Raw genomic sequence first — 16,075 nt, 5'->3', positions numbered from 1 at the left:
GTTCCTTTTTTAATGCATATTTTTTACAAGCTCTCTTGTTATTGTTTTGATGCTGTTTTTACACTTATATTTTCATCTATTTTAATTATTTGCACTGTGTGATTCTGCTCTCCTGTTTTGCTGCTGTAATCCTGTACATTTTTCTGCTTGTGAGATGAATAAAGGATTATTTCTCTCTTGAGTGCCTTCAGAGCATGACACTGCTGTATGTAACGCTTTACACTGCTGTATGCTGCCCTCTTGTGGTTTGACTGTGGTTGTTCGAGCAGTCTGGATTGATGACATTAAAACAACTATTACTAATCTGATTTACACACCTAGATGTTATCACAGAATTCCTTCTTTGATCAGTTTTGTAAAGGACAGGAAGCTCCCTCTGATGACAATCACCAGTCCCAAGGTCTCCAGACCAACCCTGAGAAGTGGACCTGACAGGAAGAGAATTTATATTGTTATAAATAAATATATTTGTCTGGTCTTTGAGTAAAAAATCTTTATAGCTATTCAATGTAACATGTTAAGCTAACAGCAGTGCAGCATAGCTAATATCACAATTCAAGTAGGAGTACAACTTAAATAAAAACCCACTTACTCCCAAAACTTCAATGAGACACTACACATAACAAAATCAAACAACCCATACACTTGAAAATGTAGGTTAAAGGAAGAGATGAATAAGATGCCATATGAAATGTTTATTTGTGTGCATTATCATGAATTAAACTGAAGAACAGTGACAAATGACCGGACATGAACTTTCTTGTTGCCTGTGTAAGACCTCACTGGAACGATGCGTCAGTGGCTGTTTGTTGAGTTTAGTTGGTTTATAGTTTGATCTTCATTTATTTTTTGACAAATAGCCACAATAAGACAAATAAACAGAAACAACACCATTAAGAAATAAAACTGATTTATAGCTACAACGCCAGTAATACTGGTACAAGTATGTGAGGTGTAAGCAGTAATAAAGTATGATAATTGAGTGATCTATCTATCAACAGAATTATTATAACAACAATACAGTAGGCAGGAGTGATCACGTTAATCACAGCGGATGAAGTTGAGAAGCACTTTGATCCCCATTTTCACTCATAATAATGACGATAGACGTAAAACTGATACTAATAGTTCCATGGTGGCCAGCAGCCCGATCTTTAACTGATTCATATTCAGCAGCTGAAGAAGGCACCACACCTGTTGGGCCTCAAACAAGAAACAAACTGACAGTAACATTGAATCAAAGCTGTGTCCAGATTGGATAAAATAAAGGATTTTATCATTATCAAATAAACATTTTAACAAACATGTGAAAAGGGTGAAACAATCAGTCACATGTCATATCCTGCAGTCCCATGCTGAAACCAAAGACACTGAACTCCTTAATGTTACTGAAGTTACTGAAATGTCAGAAGTGTTTGAATCTGCCCTTCACCAGACATTTTTGTCTCATATTTTAGCACCAACCATTCGTGCCTCCCTCCTCGCCTCATTCTGACCTCTGACCGAGGACAAAGTGTCTCAGCCTGTATTAGACTCAGCTCACCACCTGTCCTCAAACCATTGAGCCTCCTTTGGACTATTTCCTCTACGCTTAATACTGCAGTTATGCACATCATCACCTTATATTTGTCCACAGGTGTTTTCACTGCATTGCTGTTCCAAAGTTGCTTGTTATCAAGTTAAATGAGGTAAATGATTAATTCAATGATGCAGACAGATGAACACCAAAAAGACATTACTTCCTTATTCTGCAATCATATTAGAAACCCACTTTCTGATACTCACACATCCGTAGGGCTTGTTCAGAAGTGTGAGACATCAACTCTTTTCTCTGTTATACTTGACAGTACGTGAGATAAATGGACAAAGCTGTGATCAGCATCCTCCTGGGAGTCTTTTCAGGTAAGCTGTCACTATAATCATGAAGATTTTTCATTAGATTATTCAGGACATGTAGTCAGATTTTGTCATATAATCGGGCATTTGTTTTAGGAAATGGAAATTGTATTGATCAACGTATTGATCACTAACATCATGTAGATCCCACAGCAGGAAAAATATCTGCTTTTTTTCAAGAAGTTTAAACTCAGTACAGCCTGGATAAAAACAAGATATACGAACATTTAACTAGTCTGTCATTTACTATTCTTTCAGTTTATCCAAATGCACAGCCAAAGAGCAATTTACTTTCCAGTGTATAATTATCTTCTGTCCATGCAGAGATTATGAAAAGACATTTTAAGCATAACTTAATTTGTGACGTCTTGGAGCTTGGAGTGAACAACAACAACTTTTCCCCAACATCCTTGCAGATATCAGGAAGAACTGTTGAGACTCTAAACTGTCCTTGGTTTCTTGTTAAAGCAGAATCAAATAAAATAAAAAAGCAGGTCTGACTGACATCAGAAACAGTGAATTAATGTTACACATTTTATTACAGGAATTCTTTAATATTATGAAAAGACACATTAAGCATTTATATATCAGGTGCTCTGAAAGTGTTTGACAGCAGTTCTTTTTGTATTTACCTTCATGGATATTTCCACGTTTGGGTTTTGAAAGAGAAAGCATCAAACAAAAACAGCATTACATGAGAACAAAAGACCTCAAACCAGCCTTGTGTTAATGATGAATTCAAGTTTGATTTTAAACTCTACAAAAACAGAGAGGCCTTTTTTAGTTTGAAACTCATGTGATGTGGAATAATGGTTATATCAATCCACTTAAAGTCATTTTCTGAATGTTTCTGGTTTAACTCGTGCCATGAACAGTAAACTCCTTCAAATGTTTATGATTGACAAAAATGCAGGATAGACTTCTTTCAATAAAAATACATCAAAAGTAATGACAAGAACTACAAGGCTTTAAAAAAGAGTGAAGTTGTCCTCAAGTTTCACATTATTAAAGATCCTCTAAGATGTGTTTCTGTGTCTTCCAGGTTTAACTCATGGAGTTGGTTTGTTGCCAGATGGTCCTCTGAATAGAGCTGTTGGAGGGACAGTGATGTTCACCACAGTGAATCCACCAGAGGGTCCATTTTTAAAAGTTACCTGGATGTTTGGGGCCACAGTTATATTTACTTCGACTACTGTAAACACAACTTCTCCAGGTTATGAGGGAAGAATCACCTACTTCCCCTCTACTGTATCTCTGGAGCTCAGGAGTCTGTCTCTCAGTGACAGTGGAGAATACACAGTCAGGATTACAACTACCCTTGAGGACATTGAAGGTGTAACCACACTGAGTGTTTATGGTAAGACAATGTTTCAATTGATATATCTGTTAAACTGTAACATCTCTGTGATATCTCTGAGTGCTGAAAAGAGATTATGCACAGCAGGAGGATAATACATGTTCAGAATGATTTCATGTCTCTCTCCTCGACTTTATTAACTATCTTAACATAACTTTATGTCCTATCTCTAACATAACAGCATTAAAAGCCCCAAAATAATAATTGCAAATAATGATATGAGGAAATACTGCTGTTTAAAAGTGGCAGTCAACACTTTCCCCGCCAGAGAATTCTAGAATGGTTGCCAGCCAGCGCCAGCCTTTTTCACCTCAGAATATTTTGTTCTTTGAATATGTAAATATTGACTACATCAAAAGAAAGATCAGAGCCTCTGCTTTCATATACAAAAAAACTATTTTATTCAAACTTCATTCAATCTTTTTTTATCAGCACTTGAATATCGGCCATTTTCACAAAAAAACAACATTCCGGACAAAAAGCTGAGAAAACAGCACTTTTGTAAAACATACTTATTTTCAAGAAAAAAAAGTGATTTTGAGTTTACATTTGGATTCTTTTTACTTTCATTTGACAACTACAGTTATATTTTAAAATAAATAACTAAAATAAATAAAAATGATTACATAAAATTATACATTTTCTTTGAATAGTGTAGCACTACAACATTTACAAACTATATTATACATTTTTCTTCTCTTATACACTCAGAAATACTTTGTTTTTACAAACACTGAAATATCATTATTATTTTCAATAGTAAAACATTAGTTGAACAGAAACCTGATCAAGAAGAGAGACAACTGTGTCTCCCAGGGAAGTGCCTTCTCCACAATAGGGTTTCATGTTGTAACAGTACCCTGTGTTAGAATCACAAAGGATGTAGGATTTGAACCCATATTTGACAAGTTTTTGGGGATTGTATACCCTGAACGCTAGCCGTCCACGCCACAGAAGCATACCCTCATCAATGCAAATGTTGGTGTTAGGTTGATACATTTGACTCAATTTACATATAAGGTAACATAACACAGGGCGGACTTTGTACAACCTGTCAGTACTATTTGCTGGCCTTGATTCATAATCATTGGAGTGTAGAAATCTCCATATGATTTCAAACCGGTTGCGGGACATGACCTTGTTGAAGTAGGGAGTGGCCAAAATGTCATCTGTAGACCAGTACATTTCAAGGTCAGGCTTACGAATGATATGATCAAGAGCAGCATCATCATTCAGAGGTCCAGGATTCTCAGTGAAAAAGTCTTTTGGCTGCCAGTTCATTTCTTTCCACATCAGATTACCTGGACCAGGACCTGCACCTGGCTGGTTTACAGAGCCTCTTGCTTGGTCACCAGGTACTTCACCTCCACCACGCCCATGAGATCCACAGGTCCGACCTCTGCCTCTTTGCTGTGATCGACCTGTCAATAATTAGAATGACAACTTTTTTATTCAACAGTGTGATGTGCACAAAGAGAGGAACGTTATTTTTCGGCCTCTTCATATCATATCTTACCTCTTTCACCTTGGGTAGGTCTGTATAAAGGACACCTGGGCCTTGAGTCCCTGGACTCTGTGTGTAAAATGACAGTAAAATGTCATACAAATATTCATTTGGTAAATAGTTTGTGTACAAAACGAGAGATAAATTATTTCTTTTTTATCTTCTCTCACAAATTAGCAGATGCTCTTGACTTGTAGTATCTAATAATCATATAATCCAAGTAACATACTATCAAACTAAATAAAACATGTTATCATAACTCACCTCTTGCACCTACATGCATGTCTGAATCTTGGAGACCTGGATCTTGGAGACCTGGACTCTGTGTCTGGAAAGTTACAATAAAAAGTCTATCAAAAATTCCTTTGGTACATAGTTTATGTACAAAACTGAGGGATATATTATTTCGACATCACTAGAGCTGCAGCTATCAAATATTTTAGTAATCGAGTATTCTATCGAATATCCCGTCAATTAATCGAGTAATCGAATAAATCCTAATTTTGCTTAATTAAGGTTTAACTCGTCTCGGGTCGTCCCTACAGCTACCATGGTAACGCCTGCTTGTTACAACCAACCACCTCTGCTCTACAGCTGCTGACACTCACCATATTACTGACAGGGTCCCAAATAAACTTTTTAATTCACTGGTCAATGTGGCAGGTAAATTAAAAATACAGGCCAAACATGTTTTAATGGCTGAAATAACAAATTTGTGTTTTGTGTAGCCTACACATCTGTTACAGTACATTTAATTGAGAAAGCATTATGTTCTGTTGAATCAATCACAGAATCAATCATTATGTCAGATAAGGAAATTGAGAAACTTTAAATATATATTTGCTAAATTATTATTCCACAAACAAGTTATCTCTTGATTTAGCTTTGAAGACATCAGACATTTAATATAATCAGCCTGTTCATTATTAGAAGTGTGCGCATCTCTGTCTGCTCCTGCAGCGCGTGCATTCAGCGCGCTCACAGACTACAGAGACCATAGACGTGTCTATGACAGAGACTGTGAGAGGACGTTGCTATCGTTATGTTAGCTGCAAACACGGAGAGAGTGAACGGCGAAAAGCCGACCGTTTGACCGGATCACGTGTTCCCGACTCGGTCGTATGGATCACGGATCAACTGTGTGCTGACTAAAAGTTAAAAGGGGCACGCCGCGCTCGCGTGTGCGTGTTAGCGCTAAAGTGTGTGTGTGTGTCAGAGAGAGGAGCAGGTAGCTGCAGCTACATTAAACGTGTTTTATACACATAGCAAAAAGTTTTGATGACGCAAAAAAAAAAAAAAATTAACGAAGCCTCGAGGCAGCGAAAATTCCTCGATGAATTTTTGTAATCGAATTATTCGAGTTATTCGAGGAATCGTTTCAGCTCTAGACATCACGTTATCAGATGCGTATGCTATCACGGGGAATCAAAAAACAACGTGATCATATCTTACCTCTAACACGTCCTGAAGGTCTGAATGTAGGTCCTGAATCCCTCCGCTGCTGCCTTCATCCAGATCAGTTTCACGGAGGTCAAAAAATGAATTATCAGAGTCTGTATCGATAATTAACTCTGTAGCTTCCGCAGCCGAATATCTCCTTGCTGGCGCCGGCATGTTTGTACTGTTCATGAGCTTTTATCTCATATCTATACGGCTAATGTTGACTTTATGACGCGCGTCAAACTCACATACAGACTGATTGAACTCCACCCGCTGGAAAATAAGAACGAAGAAGATGTTTGTTTTTTCTCTCTACTTTCCCGCGGGGGGTCGTGTTTGTTGGTTTTTGACCCCACAGTCCTGTAACTTTTTCACAACATCCGTCAGAGCGCCCCCTATCGTATTTCACTTAAAACACCAATTGACGGAAAATCTCGTCAATGGCGGGGAATGAGTTAATGTAACTCTCAAACATGGGGTTAAATTCATCCTGTAGTTTCTCTCCACTCTACCTCGATTATGTGGGAACTATAAAGCCATTTTCTTTTTCACTCACAGAGCCGATCACTGCAGTAACAGCTCATGCCAACGATACAGACTTGGTAGAGTTCAGCTCTGTCCGTCTCTCCTGCTCCTCCTCTGGATCCTCCCTCTCTTTCCTCTGGATGAACGACAGCTCTGAGGTCACAGCCAGTGACAGAGTCCAGCTCACTGATGGAGGCTCCACTCTCACTATAAGCAGTGTGAGCCGTTATGACCAGGGACCATACAGCTGTCATGTGTCCAATCCTGTCAGTACTGGTGACAGTAATATAGTTAACCTCACCATCAGCTGTGAGTTTCTTACCTACATACTCAGACCTTTTTCTGACTACATTAAGATGAGTCAAGCTGCATGACTCTGCACTATCTTTAATGTTCCAATAACATTATGATGATTCGTTTGCTGTTGTTGTTCCCTGATATTCAGATGGCCCAGAAAACACAAATTTGAAGTTGTCACCTTCACAAGAATACTTTGAGAAAGGATCAAACGTTGTGCTGTCCTGCCATGCTGACTCCAGACCTGAAGCTCAGTTTGACTGGTTTCTAAATGGAAGTCAGAGTCATACTGGACCTGAGTTCAGACTGACCAACATTCAGGAGAGTCAGAGTGGAAATTACAGCTGCCGGGCTTTTAATGCCAAAACTCTAACATATGAAACATCTCTGCAGTCACCTGTGACTGTACTGGGTGAGTTTCTATGAAATGTTTGTAAAAAATAATGTAGATTAATTGTAAAACCTTTTTTTAAAAGAAGGAACTTTAAATTTGTGGAACAAACACAAACACATCTGTGTGTTTGTTCTTCAGATGTTTCAACATTTTACATCCAGAACAGAAACAACTGAGGGGTCACACATTAAGTCCCATTTAAACCCAATCAACATGTGAATGCACACCACGTGTTCAAACTGAAACTCTTACTTATGATCAATAACCCACAAAATATATACATCCTTTTACAAGTCTTTCTTTTCTTTGGGGTTTAGATCATGGTTTTCCTGTTTTGTCTGTTTGTTTGGCAAACATTTTTTTCAGAAAGTTTACCAGTGCTGATAGTGAATAGGGAAGAGGCTCCAACACTGGTTAATTATTGCACCAAGAACCAGGACTCAGAAATGTTCAGATGTAATCATTAAACATTCAGAGTGAGTCTGACAGCTGAGCTCAGAGCGCTTTTACATTTAAAACTGTTTTAGTTAAACATAGTTTTTGTCTGTTAGTTTGACACATGCTGATTTATTTCCTTGTGTTCATTTCTCTGTGTCGTTGACGGTTCTGTAGTTATTTGATGCAATACAAAGAGATATAATGACGTGACTGACAGTACAGTTGACACATGAAGCTCAGTAATGACTTCATAAAATGTTGTATTAACTGTAAACTCAATCTTTCTCTTCACTTTAGAAAAGTGATTTTGTGGCCCGGACTTATCCACTGACCAGGGTTTGAGCACCGATCACTGTAAAACCATTGTTGTAGTAACCGTCGTGTTTCATTCAGTCAAACATCGTCTGTGATTTTATTTCAAGCATCAAATACTGATTATTAGAAAACACATTTTCTCAATACAGGTTTGACTCACCTGGTTGAAAGAATGAAGAAGAAAGTTGCTCTGAATGAAGTTTGTGCTTGTGAAGTTGTGAACTTTTTGATAACATGTTAGTTTGCATGTTAGATAACAATGTAGTGTATACGCTTGTTTCCACTGCCCCTTAGTTACCAGAAAAAGTTACCACGGGTTTAAGGATTTCATTAAGACTTTTAAATGTTTCAAACAATGACGTTCAATTAGAGCTCAAAGACCTTGTTGCTGTTGAATATTTTAATCAATTGTTGTTTTATACCGACAGGATCCTGTGTTTTTCTTCTTCATACATTTAAGAAGTTTCTGTGATCTTTTGTCCAACAGAGAGAATATCAAGTGCTTCTATCACATCATCACCAAAGGAGGCAATAGAGGGGAAGTCTGTCATCTTAACCTGTGACGCTGCTGGCTCCGTGTTTACCAGAAAGTGGATGAAGGATGGATCTGATCTGACTCAAGCTGACTTTATACTTCATGATAACAACAGAGTGCTGTCTTTTAAAAGCCTGAGTAAAACAGACACAGGAGAATATTCCTGTAACATCAGCAACCCCATCAACACCATGGAAGCTAAATACCACTTGGTTGTGAACTGTAGGTAACAAACGACTGTGCTCATTAACTGTTCAAATGATGAGTGTCATAACACTAATATGCCATTAAAACACAGCTTACCTTTACCTGTTACACATTGATTTTGATTTTTTTTACTCTTTTTTCAGACGGACCAGAACGCCCCACAATCAAAGGCCACCATGTCGTATCTTTGGGACAAACCATCACTTTAACCTGTTATGCAAAGTCTGAACCACCTGCAAACTACAAATGGTTACTGGATGGGACAGAGATACACAATTCTCCTGAGTACACTAAACAGAACGCTGAACTGTCCGACAGTGGAAACTACACCTGTCAAGCTGATAATATCATAACTGGAGGATCATCTTCTTCAGTGTTTGAAGTGACTGTAACAGGTAACAAGACGGTCGATTTAAATTAGATAAAGGAGTTTTCAAATTAATTCCATTAAGACAGTGAAACCTTTTAAACAACGACATTCATCAGAGCTCAAAGTCCTTGTTGCTGTTGAATATTTAAATCAATTGTTAATCTATACCTACAGGAACCTGTGTTTTGTAACAAGTAACAAGATAGGATTTATTGTAAATTCTGTTTGTGTGACATGTCTATAAGATCAATTTCACCAATTAAATGTCTGATCGTTTTTTAGCCATGAGGCTGATAGTGGAGAGAGTAGGAAATGAGTGTGGGAAAGGACGGAGCAACATGGGAACAGCTGTGTTTAAAAGAACATGTTTTCTATTTGTTCATGTGTCTCAGAGAAAACAACAGGCCTGTCAGCTGGTGCCATTGCTGGTATAATAATTGCGTGTTTGATTGTTGCCTCTGCCGCTGCTGCTGCTGGAGGATACATGTTTTATAAAAAGAAGTGAGTATAAGAATTTAACATCATAACAACTGAATGTTTTGTGGATTAAGATATGTTGTAATCTGAACTAAACCCGGTTCATTGATTAAACATAGTGAGGCCAGTAACAGTACTTTTAAATAGACAAATATTCATTCAGATGATCAGAATCATCTGTCAATAAATCAATCATCTTTATTTGTTTATTATCAATTCATAAAAAGTGTTATCTCAAGGCACTTTACAAAAAGCAGGTAAAGGACCTTACACAATCTGTTAACATTAACAAAAGAGCAGGTAAACAGACCATGCTCATTGTTTTTATTACACAAAGCAGGTAAAGGACCTTACTTATGGCTATATTAAAAGAGCCCAGCTTAATCCGTCATGGCAAAGGCAAAACAAACTTCCCTTTAACAAGCAGAAATCTTCAGCAGACGGAACAGCCATCTGTTAAACTGCGCTGGGTTTGAGAATGGGATGGGAGAGATGGGATAAGATGCAGAAAGAAGGGTAGGATTGGATGGGGGCGGGGAGAGAGATCGGCTGTTCGGGCAGGCCGTCCTTTCCAATGGTCCCGAGGAACTTAAGAGAGCTCAGGAGCTCCCAGAAAAAGGAGTGATTAGTAAATGGGATTTATAGATAGTTACAGTAGCAGTAATATGATATGAGAGCAGAGAGAGAGAGAGAGAGAGAGAGAGAGAGAGAGCAGAGAGAGAGAGAGAGAGAGAGAGAGAGAGAGAGAGAGAGAGAGAGAGAGAGAGAGAGAGAGAGAGAGAGAGAGAGAGAGAGAGAGAGAGAGAGAGAGAGAGAGAGAGAGAGAGAGAGAGAGAGAGAGAGAGAGAGAGAGAGAGAGAGAGAGAGAGAGAGAGAGAGAGAGTTCAAGGTGCCAGTTCCCACTGTAGTCTAGGCCTATAGCAGAATAACTATGAGCTGGTCTATACCTGCACCAGCCCTAACTATAAGAATCATCAAATTAATATTTGGTCTGATAATTATTTATTTTAGAGCCAACAACAAACCTCAGCAAAAAGGGACAGGTAAGAACTCCTCAGATTGAATTGAACACATGACTGATATAAATATCTACATATATTCATCTATTACATGTAATTCACCATCACGGCTCTTTGTTTCAGATACACCACAACAACCAAAACAAGAAGATCCTGTAAATGAGAACACTTCAACGGTATATGAAAACACATTAATAGTGTATGAGAACGTATCAACAGTATATGACAGGTCATCAGCAGAGTATGAGGACACATTCAGGGTATATGAGTGCATATAAAGTCAGCTGTCTTTTGAAGGTTAATGGAACTTGTGACATGAGTGTTATGGAAAATTTTACTCCATGTGTACTATATGTGTTGTACGAAGGTCTCATCGAATCTGTCATATAAAATGTATCTGAAATGTCTTAGAATACTACATGCACAGCATATTGGGTGTTTTGTTTCCCATCATTTTGTTCCCTTTATTCTGTTTCTCACACTCTGTACATGTGGGAAGAGTCACCCAGGAGTCCATCTCCTTCTCAGCCTTGGGAGATGGTAAATAGTCATGTAGTCTCTTTTCTCACACTAGGGGATAGATTGCGCCCTGCCAGGTGGGCAGTGGCTCTATGTGGCGTGATGGGGAAGTGCTCTGGGTAGTGTGATGGAAATGTATAAGTTTTCATGTTTGCCTTTTCTCGGGGCCTCTTTCTCTCCTCACCGTGTGAGAGAGGGGTCTTCGAACGCTTATCTTGCCTTCGAATAAATGTTCATTGAGACCAGATCGATCTTGGGGTTCCTTTTTGAATAGATCTTCTCACTCTTTATTTTCACTCTTTGGTAATGGAAAAAATTCCACAACAATTTGGCGTTGTCGGCAGGATCCAGCGAGCTGCTACACGAGGGGAACGGGAGAACGGTGCTTGGCCAGCCTGAGGAAAAAAACTCAGTCCACCTGTTTGAACAGGGGAGCCGGAATCTCGTTTCCTGCGTCTACGGCCGCCTGGATCCAACGGACTTGATCCGAGAGAATACTGGGTGAGATACTATTCAAATCATAATTATGGACTATCTGGGAAAGGGAAGACGGGTGTTTTTATGATTTCGTGCACTATAAAGAGAGAAAATCAGGGACTTTCCAAGGAAAAATCAGTGCTCTTATGATTTCAAGCACAATAAAATCTGAAAATCCGGAGATTTTCCAGGGGGAAAATTGAGTGTTTTTATGATTTCATGCACTATAAAGAATAGAAATCAAGGATTTTTCTTGGAGACTCAGTGTTCTTATGATTTCGAGCACTAAAAAATAGAAAAGGAATCAGACTTCCCAGTGGGAAATTCAAGGTGCTCTTAGTATTTCAAACTTTATGAAGCTAAGAGCTCTGGATTTTCTCCGGGGGACTCAGTGCTCTTATGATTTCGAGCACTATAAAAGTGAAGAATCAGGGGACTTTCCAGGGATGTTCAAAGTGTGAGAATATTCTCGTGGCAAGCCAGTGCCCTTAGCATTTCGGCACTATAAAGTTAGGAAAGCCAGCAAGAGACGTCTTGACTGTAACAGGGGGGTCCGGATCCACTAAGTGTCAAGTACCTTTCCCCGACAGTCCAGTGTAATATTATGATATAAAAAATTAAAAAAAAGAGAAAGAGAAAACAGAAAAAAAGGGAAAAAACAAACAACAAAAAAACAAATACGGTGAAAAATGTTTCGAATGTCTGAATGAGTGGATGAATGAATATGGATTTCCAGAATGAGTTTCGTTGGGCTTAAATCAGTTATAATAATAATAATAATACTACTACTAATAATAATAATATAAATAATAAATACAGTATAAATAAATAAAAGGTAAAGGTGAAAGTCAAGGATTTGGAAAGATATGGGAGTCATAGCAAATGCATGACAATGTGGAAAACTGCAGTGCACTCGCTGCAAAAGAGAGAGAGGAAAAAAGGTCATGTAAAAGGATGGCAGAGGGAAGAGTTTAAAGTGGGGATGTAACTGGAAGAAAAAACCAGTTCAGCCCACCTCCATATAGGTCTAGTGATACCTCACGCCTGTCTCCTTATGCCCCATTGCAGGCACCATTGCAGGCCCTCAGGGTGACGGACTCGGGCCTGGACTCCTACCCTCCCATGCCGCCGTCCCTGCCACCACTGGAACCAGACCAGCCGGAACCAGACGACCAGCCTCCTCCCCATGGTCAACAGGGCCCAGCTTACGGTTCTTCAACATCACAACGTTATGACAGCCCTAACATTGCCAGCTCCAGACCAAAGAGCAAAGCATCCAGATGGGAATAACACAGACACTGGAATACAAAGCTGCTGTTGCTACTCTGACCCGAGACCTGAGAGACGAATTCTTCAGAAACACTGATACCAGCGCTATCAGGAGTGTTATGCAGCGCCCAGAGAAGCAAGCTGCTGATTTCCTGCATTGCCTGACGGAAGCCTTTAACCGTCACTCAGGCCTCCTCTGCAACCACATTATGGATTATGGACGTTGCAAGGCAGACATGGTGTCATGGTGTACGGTATGGAGAGCTCCAAAGACACGTTTTACACGCTCAGGACATGGTGAATGAGCGAGAAGGGAGCAGAAAAGAAAAGAGAGACACTGTTGCAGAAGGCTAAGCTCATGATGGACAGTGGATCTGCCCATTTCCAGGGCCTGTCCCAAAGACACGGATGCGAAGGGGGCCGAGCCCTTGACTGACATTCTGACATGTGTCGAAGCATTTCCAACTAAACATGTTGACAGAAGTGCCGTCGCAAAAGCTCTTTTGACAGAGATCATTCCAAGGTGGGACATACCTAAACCTTATTCCAGTGATAATGGCATCCATTTTATTAAGAAAGCCCGAACAAGAAGTAAGTGCTCTGTAGGGGTTCAAGCTAAAAACACTCTGTGCCTCCCATCTACAGTCAGGTGGCGCTGCGAGCGTGAAAATGGCACTTTAAAAAGCAGATTGGCTGAATGTTGTGAAGATACCAAGTTACCCTGGACAAAAGCACTTCCGCTTGTTCTCATGTAAATGCGTACACGCACACGTGCACGCACCTCACTTAACTTTTATGAAATATTGTTTGAACATCTAGATAACACTGGAGGGGAAACCAGCACAAAACTAACTCCACAAAACTAACTAACATCTACTGCTTTATTAGAACGTAGCATGTTGAAATATTGCAAAAGTCTGTCACGGTCCCTTTCTGTCTCCACCAGGCGGTGAAAGCTGCACGACCCATTCCAGCGGCCTCTGGACCGCTCTACACCTTCTGGCCAGGACAGTGGGTTGCTGTGAAGGACCACAGGCACCGCCACTGAAAGTCCGAGCGCCGGTTAGGTCCGAACCAGGTTCTGCTGACCCACACCGTTTGAAGGTCGCAGAGATGGCCACGTGGATTCACGCCTGCCGCCTCTTTACTGGAGAGCCCAGTAGCTGCCCCTAATCCAGCCCATAATTACTCTGAGGTGTTCAGAGCGTTCCTGTGTGGCCACCATTGGAGCCGTTGCCTTTACCATCTTGTGCCTCCCCTTGTGGGGGTCCGTTCGGGGAGACCCTGTCCATGTGTCTCCCACCAAAGGTGGAAACACAAAACACTCAGCAACCGCATAGTTTGTGGATTATTGCCCCATACCACTCCTTCTAACTGCTTGCTGATTCCCTATCCCGCCTCAGTACACGTTTCCACTTCTGTTTTCCTACTGTGGAAAAGCAACCACACTCCACACCTTTTCACTGGAAAAGAAATCTGACTCAAACTTTTCACTGGAAAAGAAATCAGACTCAGACTGTGAATCTTCCCCCTGGAGGAAGAATGTAACGGAAGTTATTATGTTCTTCGTGATCCTCACACCTTTACTGCACCGACTAATGTTTTTTTGTGTTCGATCTCGATCAGTGTACATGTAAAAAAAAAAAAAAAAAGGTCTCAACCTCTTTGTTAACCCTTCTGTCTGTATTACTTGTCAAGACCCCAAAAGCACATATTTGGGTACCAATGCGGGATGTAATATCCCTCTTAATGACTCCTGCTCTTTCTTTCTTTCTTCTATGATAAATTTGCTGTTTATTGGAATTGTGCTGCTGATTTTGTTTTTTTCTTGTGATAGATAGATAGATAGATAGATAGATAGATAGATAGATAGATAGATAGATAGATAGATAGATAGATAGATAGATAGATAGATAGAAATTTTATTGATCCCAAGGGAAATTCAAGGCATGAATTTTGTCATGGTTTGGTTTTGTTTCTGGTTCTTCTAGTTTCATTCTGTCCTTAGTGTACTTGTTTCCTCGTGTTGATTGTTTTCCCGTGGGTGCTTTAATGTTTCTTAGTCTTGTGGTTAACTTTAGTCATCTCTGGTTGTTCCCTGTGTTTTCGTCTCCTGGTTTTTGGATTTTGGTTTTTGTTTTTTTGAGACGTTTTGGATTTAGTTTTTGGTTTGCCTTTTTGTTAAATAAATTAGTATATTCTGCACATGGGTCCTCCTCCCTGTTTCCTGCCTGCTCGAGCGTGACAAATTTCCCTATGTTATTCCTGCACCAGAGCTTGGGTTCAGCACCTAGAGAATCAAACTGGTCAATATCAACTCCTTTCAATGACTTCCCCTGTTGTTAAGAATTGTGAGAGTCCAGCAGCGACAGTAATGATGAAGAAGACTATAATCCGTAAATATTGATATGCTGTACCTTTATGAAGTTTTGACTTGAAGTGGTTACACATTGTCATTGTGAGTACGGATGTTTGGTTTACTGTGACTGCACACACATTTAAGAAAATTTCCCAAGTATCATATGGTGTGATTAACATGTAATCAAAAGGGAGGAATGTTATGGAAAATTTTACTCCATGTGTACTATATGTGTTGTACGAAGGTCTCATCGAATCTGTCATATAAAATGTATTTATTTTCACTCTTTGGTAATGGAAAAAATTCCACAACATGAGGAAACATGGACCAGGAGGAACTCGTCCACAGAGACATCCTTATTATAATGTCAAAGCACTTTGTAAACATCTGTTTTAAATGCTTATATATATGTATATAGTTTTTTTTTCTTCTGGTAATTACTTTAATTAATACATTTTTAATTTTCTGAGACAATAACCACTCAGTTTAAGATAAATACTTGAATGTGTGGCTGAGGGTTTTGACAGCGAAAAATGAGAGGGAGGGGCGGGCGATGTTTCGGGGATGGAAAAAGGTTGTTTTGGTGATGTGTTTGATGTATTTGTCAAAGGAAAGTGTTTGGTCAAATTAAATATCTCAAATAAAATGTGTTATGTTGATAGATAAAGAAAAAATGT

General features: G+C 39.4%; 2 protein-coding genes across 2 annotated transcripts; one reads left to right on the top strand and one right to left on the bottom strand.

The window, feature by feature from the left end:
- Nucleotides 1–1,479: 1,479 nt before the first annotated feature.
- Nucleotides 1,480–14,212, top strand: LOC306823277 (cell adhesion molecule CEACAM5-like; the record flags this gene model as incomplete). Its single annotated transcript, XM_079342731.1, has 9 exons — nucleotides 1,480–1,902; nucleotides 2,939–3,253; nucleotides 6,756–7,031; nucleotides 7,168–7,431; nucleotides 8,654–8,923; nucleotides 9,052–9,303; nucleotides 11,724–11,794; nucleotides 12,839–12,959; nucleotides 13,986–14,212. Exons 1-9 carry the CDS (start codon nucleotides 1,860–1,862, stop codon nucleotides 14,210–14,212), a joined length of 1,839 nt encoding a protein of 612 aa, XP_079198857.1. The 5' UTR covers nucleotides 1,480–1,859.
- Nucleotides 3,631–6,672, bottom strand: LOC306823495 (uncharacterized protein). The gene is made up of 4 exons (XM_079343061.1): nucleotides 6,210–6,672; nucleotides 5,022–5,085; nucleotides 4,770–4,826; nucleotides 3,631–4,674 (listed from the first exon to the last, which is right to left on the bottom strand). Exons 1-4 carry the CDS (start codon nucleotides 6,384–6,386, stop codon nucleotides 4,007–4,009), a joined length of 966 nt encoding a protein of 321 aa, XP_079199187.1. The 5' UTR covers nucleotides 6,387–6,672; the 3' UTR covers nucleotides 3,631–4,006.
- Nucleotides 14,213–16,075: the final 1,863 nt, after the last annotated feature.

Source organism: Symphodus melops (genome assembly GCF_947650265.1).
Source record: "Symphodus melops genome assembly, chromosome: 5".
Taxonomy (NCBI): Eukaryota; Metazoa; Chordata; class Actinopteri; order Labriformes; family Labridae; genus Symphodus; species Symphodus melops.
This window is presented reverse-complemented; position numbering and strand designations above follow the sequence as displayed.

Bases quoted from the DNA above. Each gene is read 5' to 3' on its own strand.
- LOC306823495 (XM_079343061.1), bottom strand. From the start codon at position 6,386: ATGAACAGTACAAACATGCCGGCGCCAGCAAGGAGATATTCGGCTGCG. The intron at 5,086-6,209 runs GTAAGATATGAT...GTAACTTTCCAG, and splicing joins ACCTTCAGGACGTGTTAGAG to ACACAGAGTCCAGGTCTCCA. The intron at 4,827-5,021 runs GTGAGTTATGAT...TTTTACACACAG, and splicing joins CATGCATGTAGGTGCAAGAG to AGTCCAGGGACTCAAGGCCC.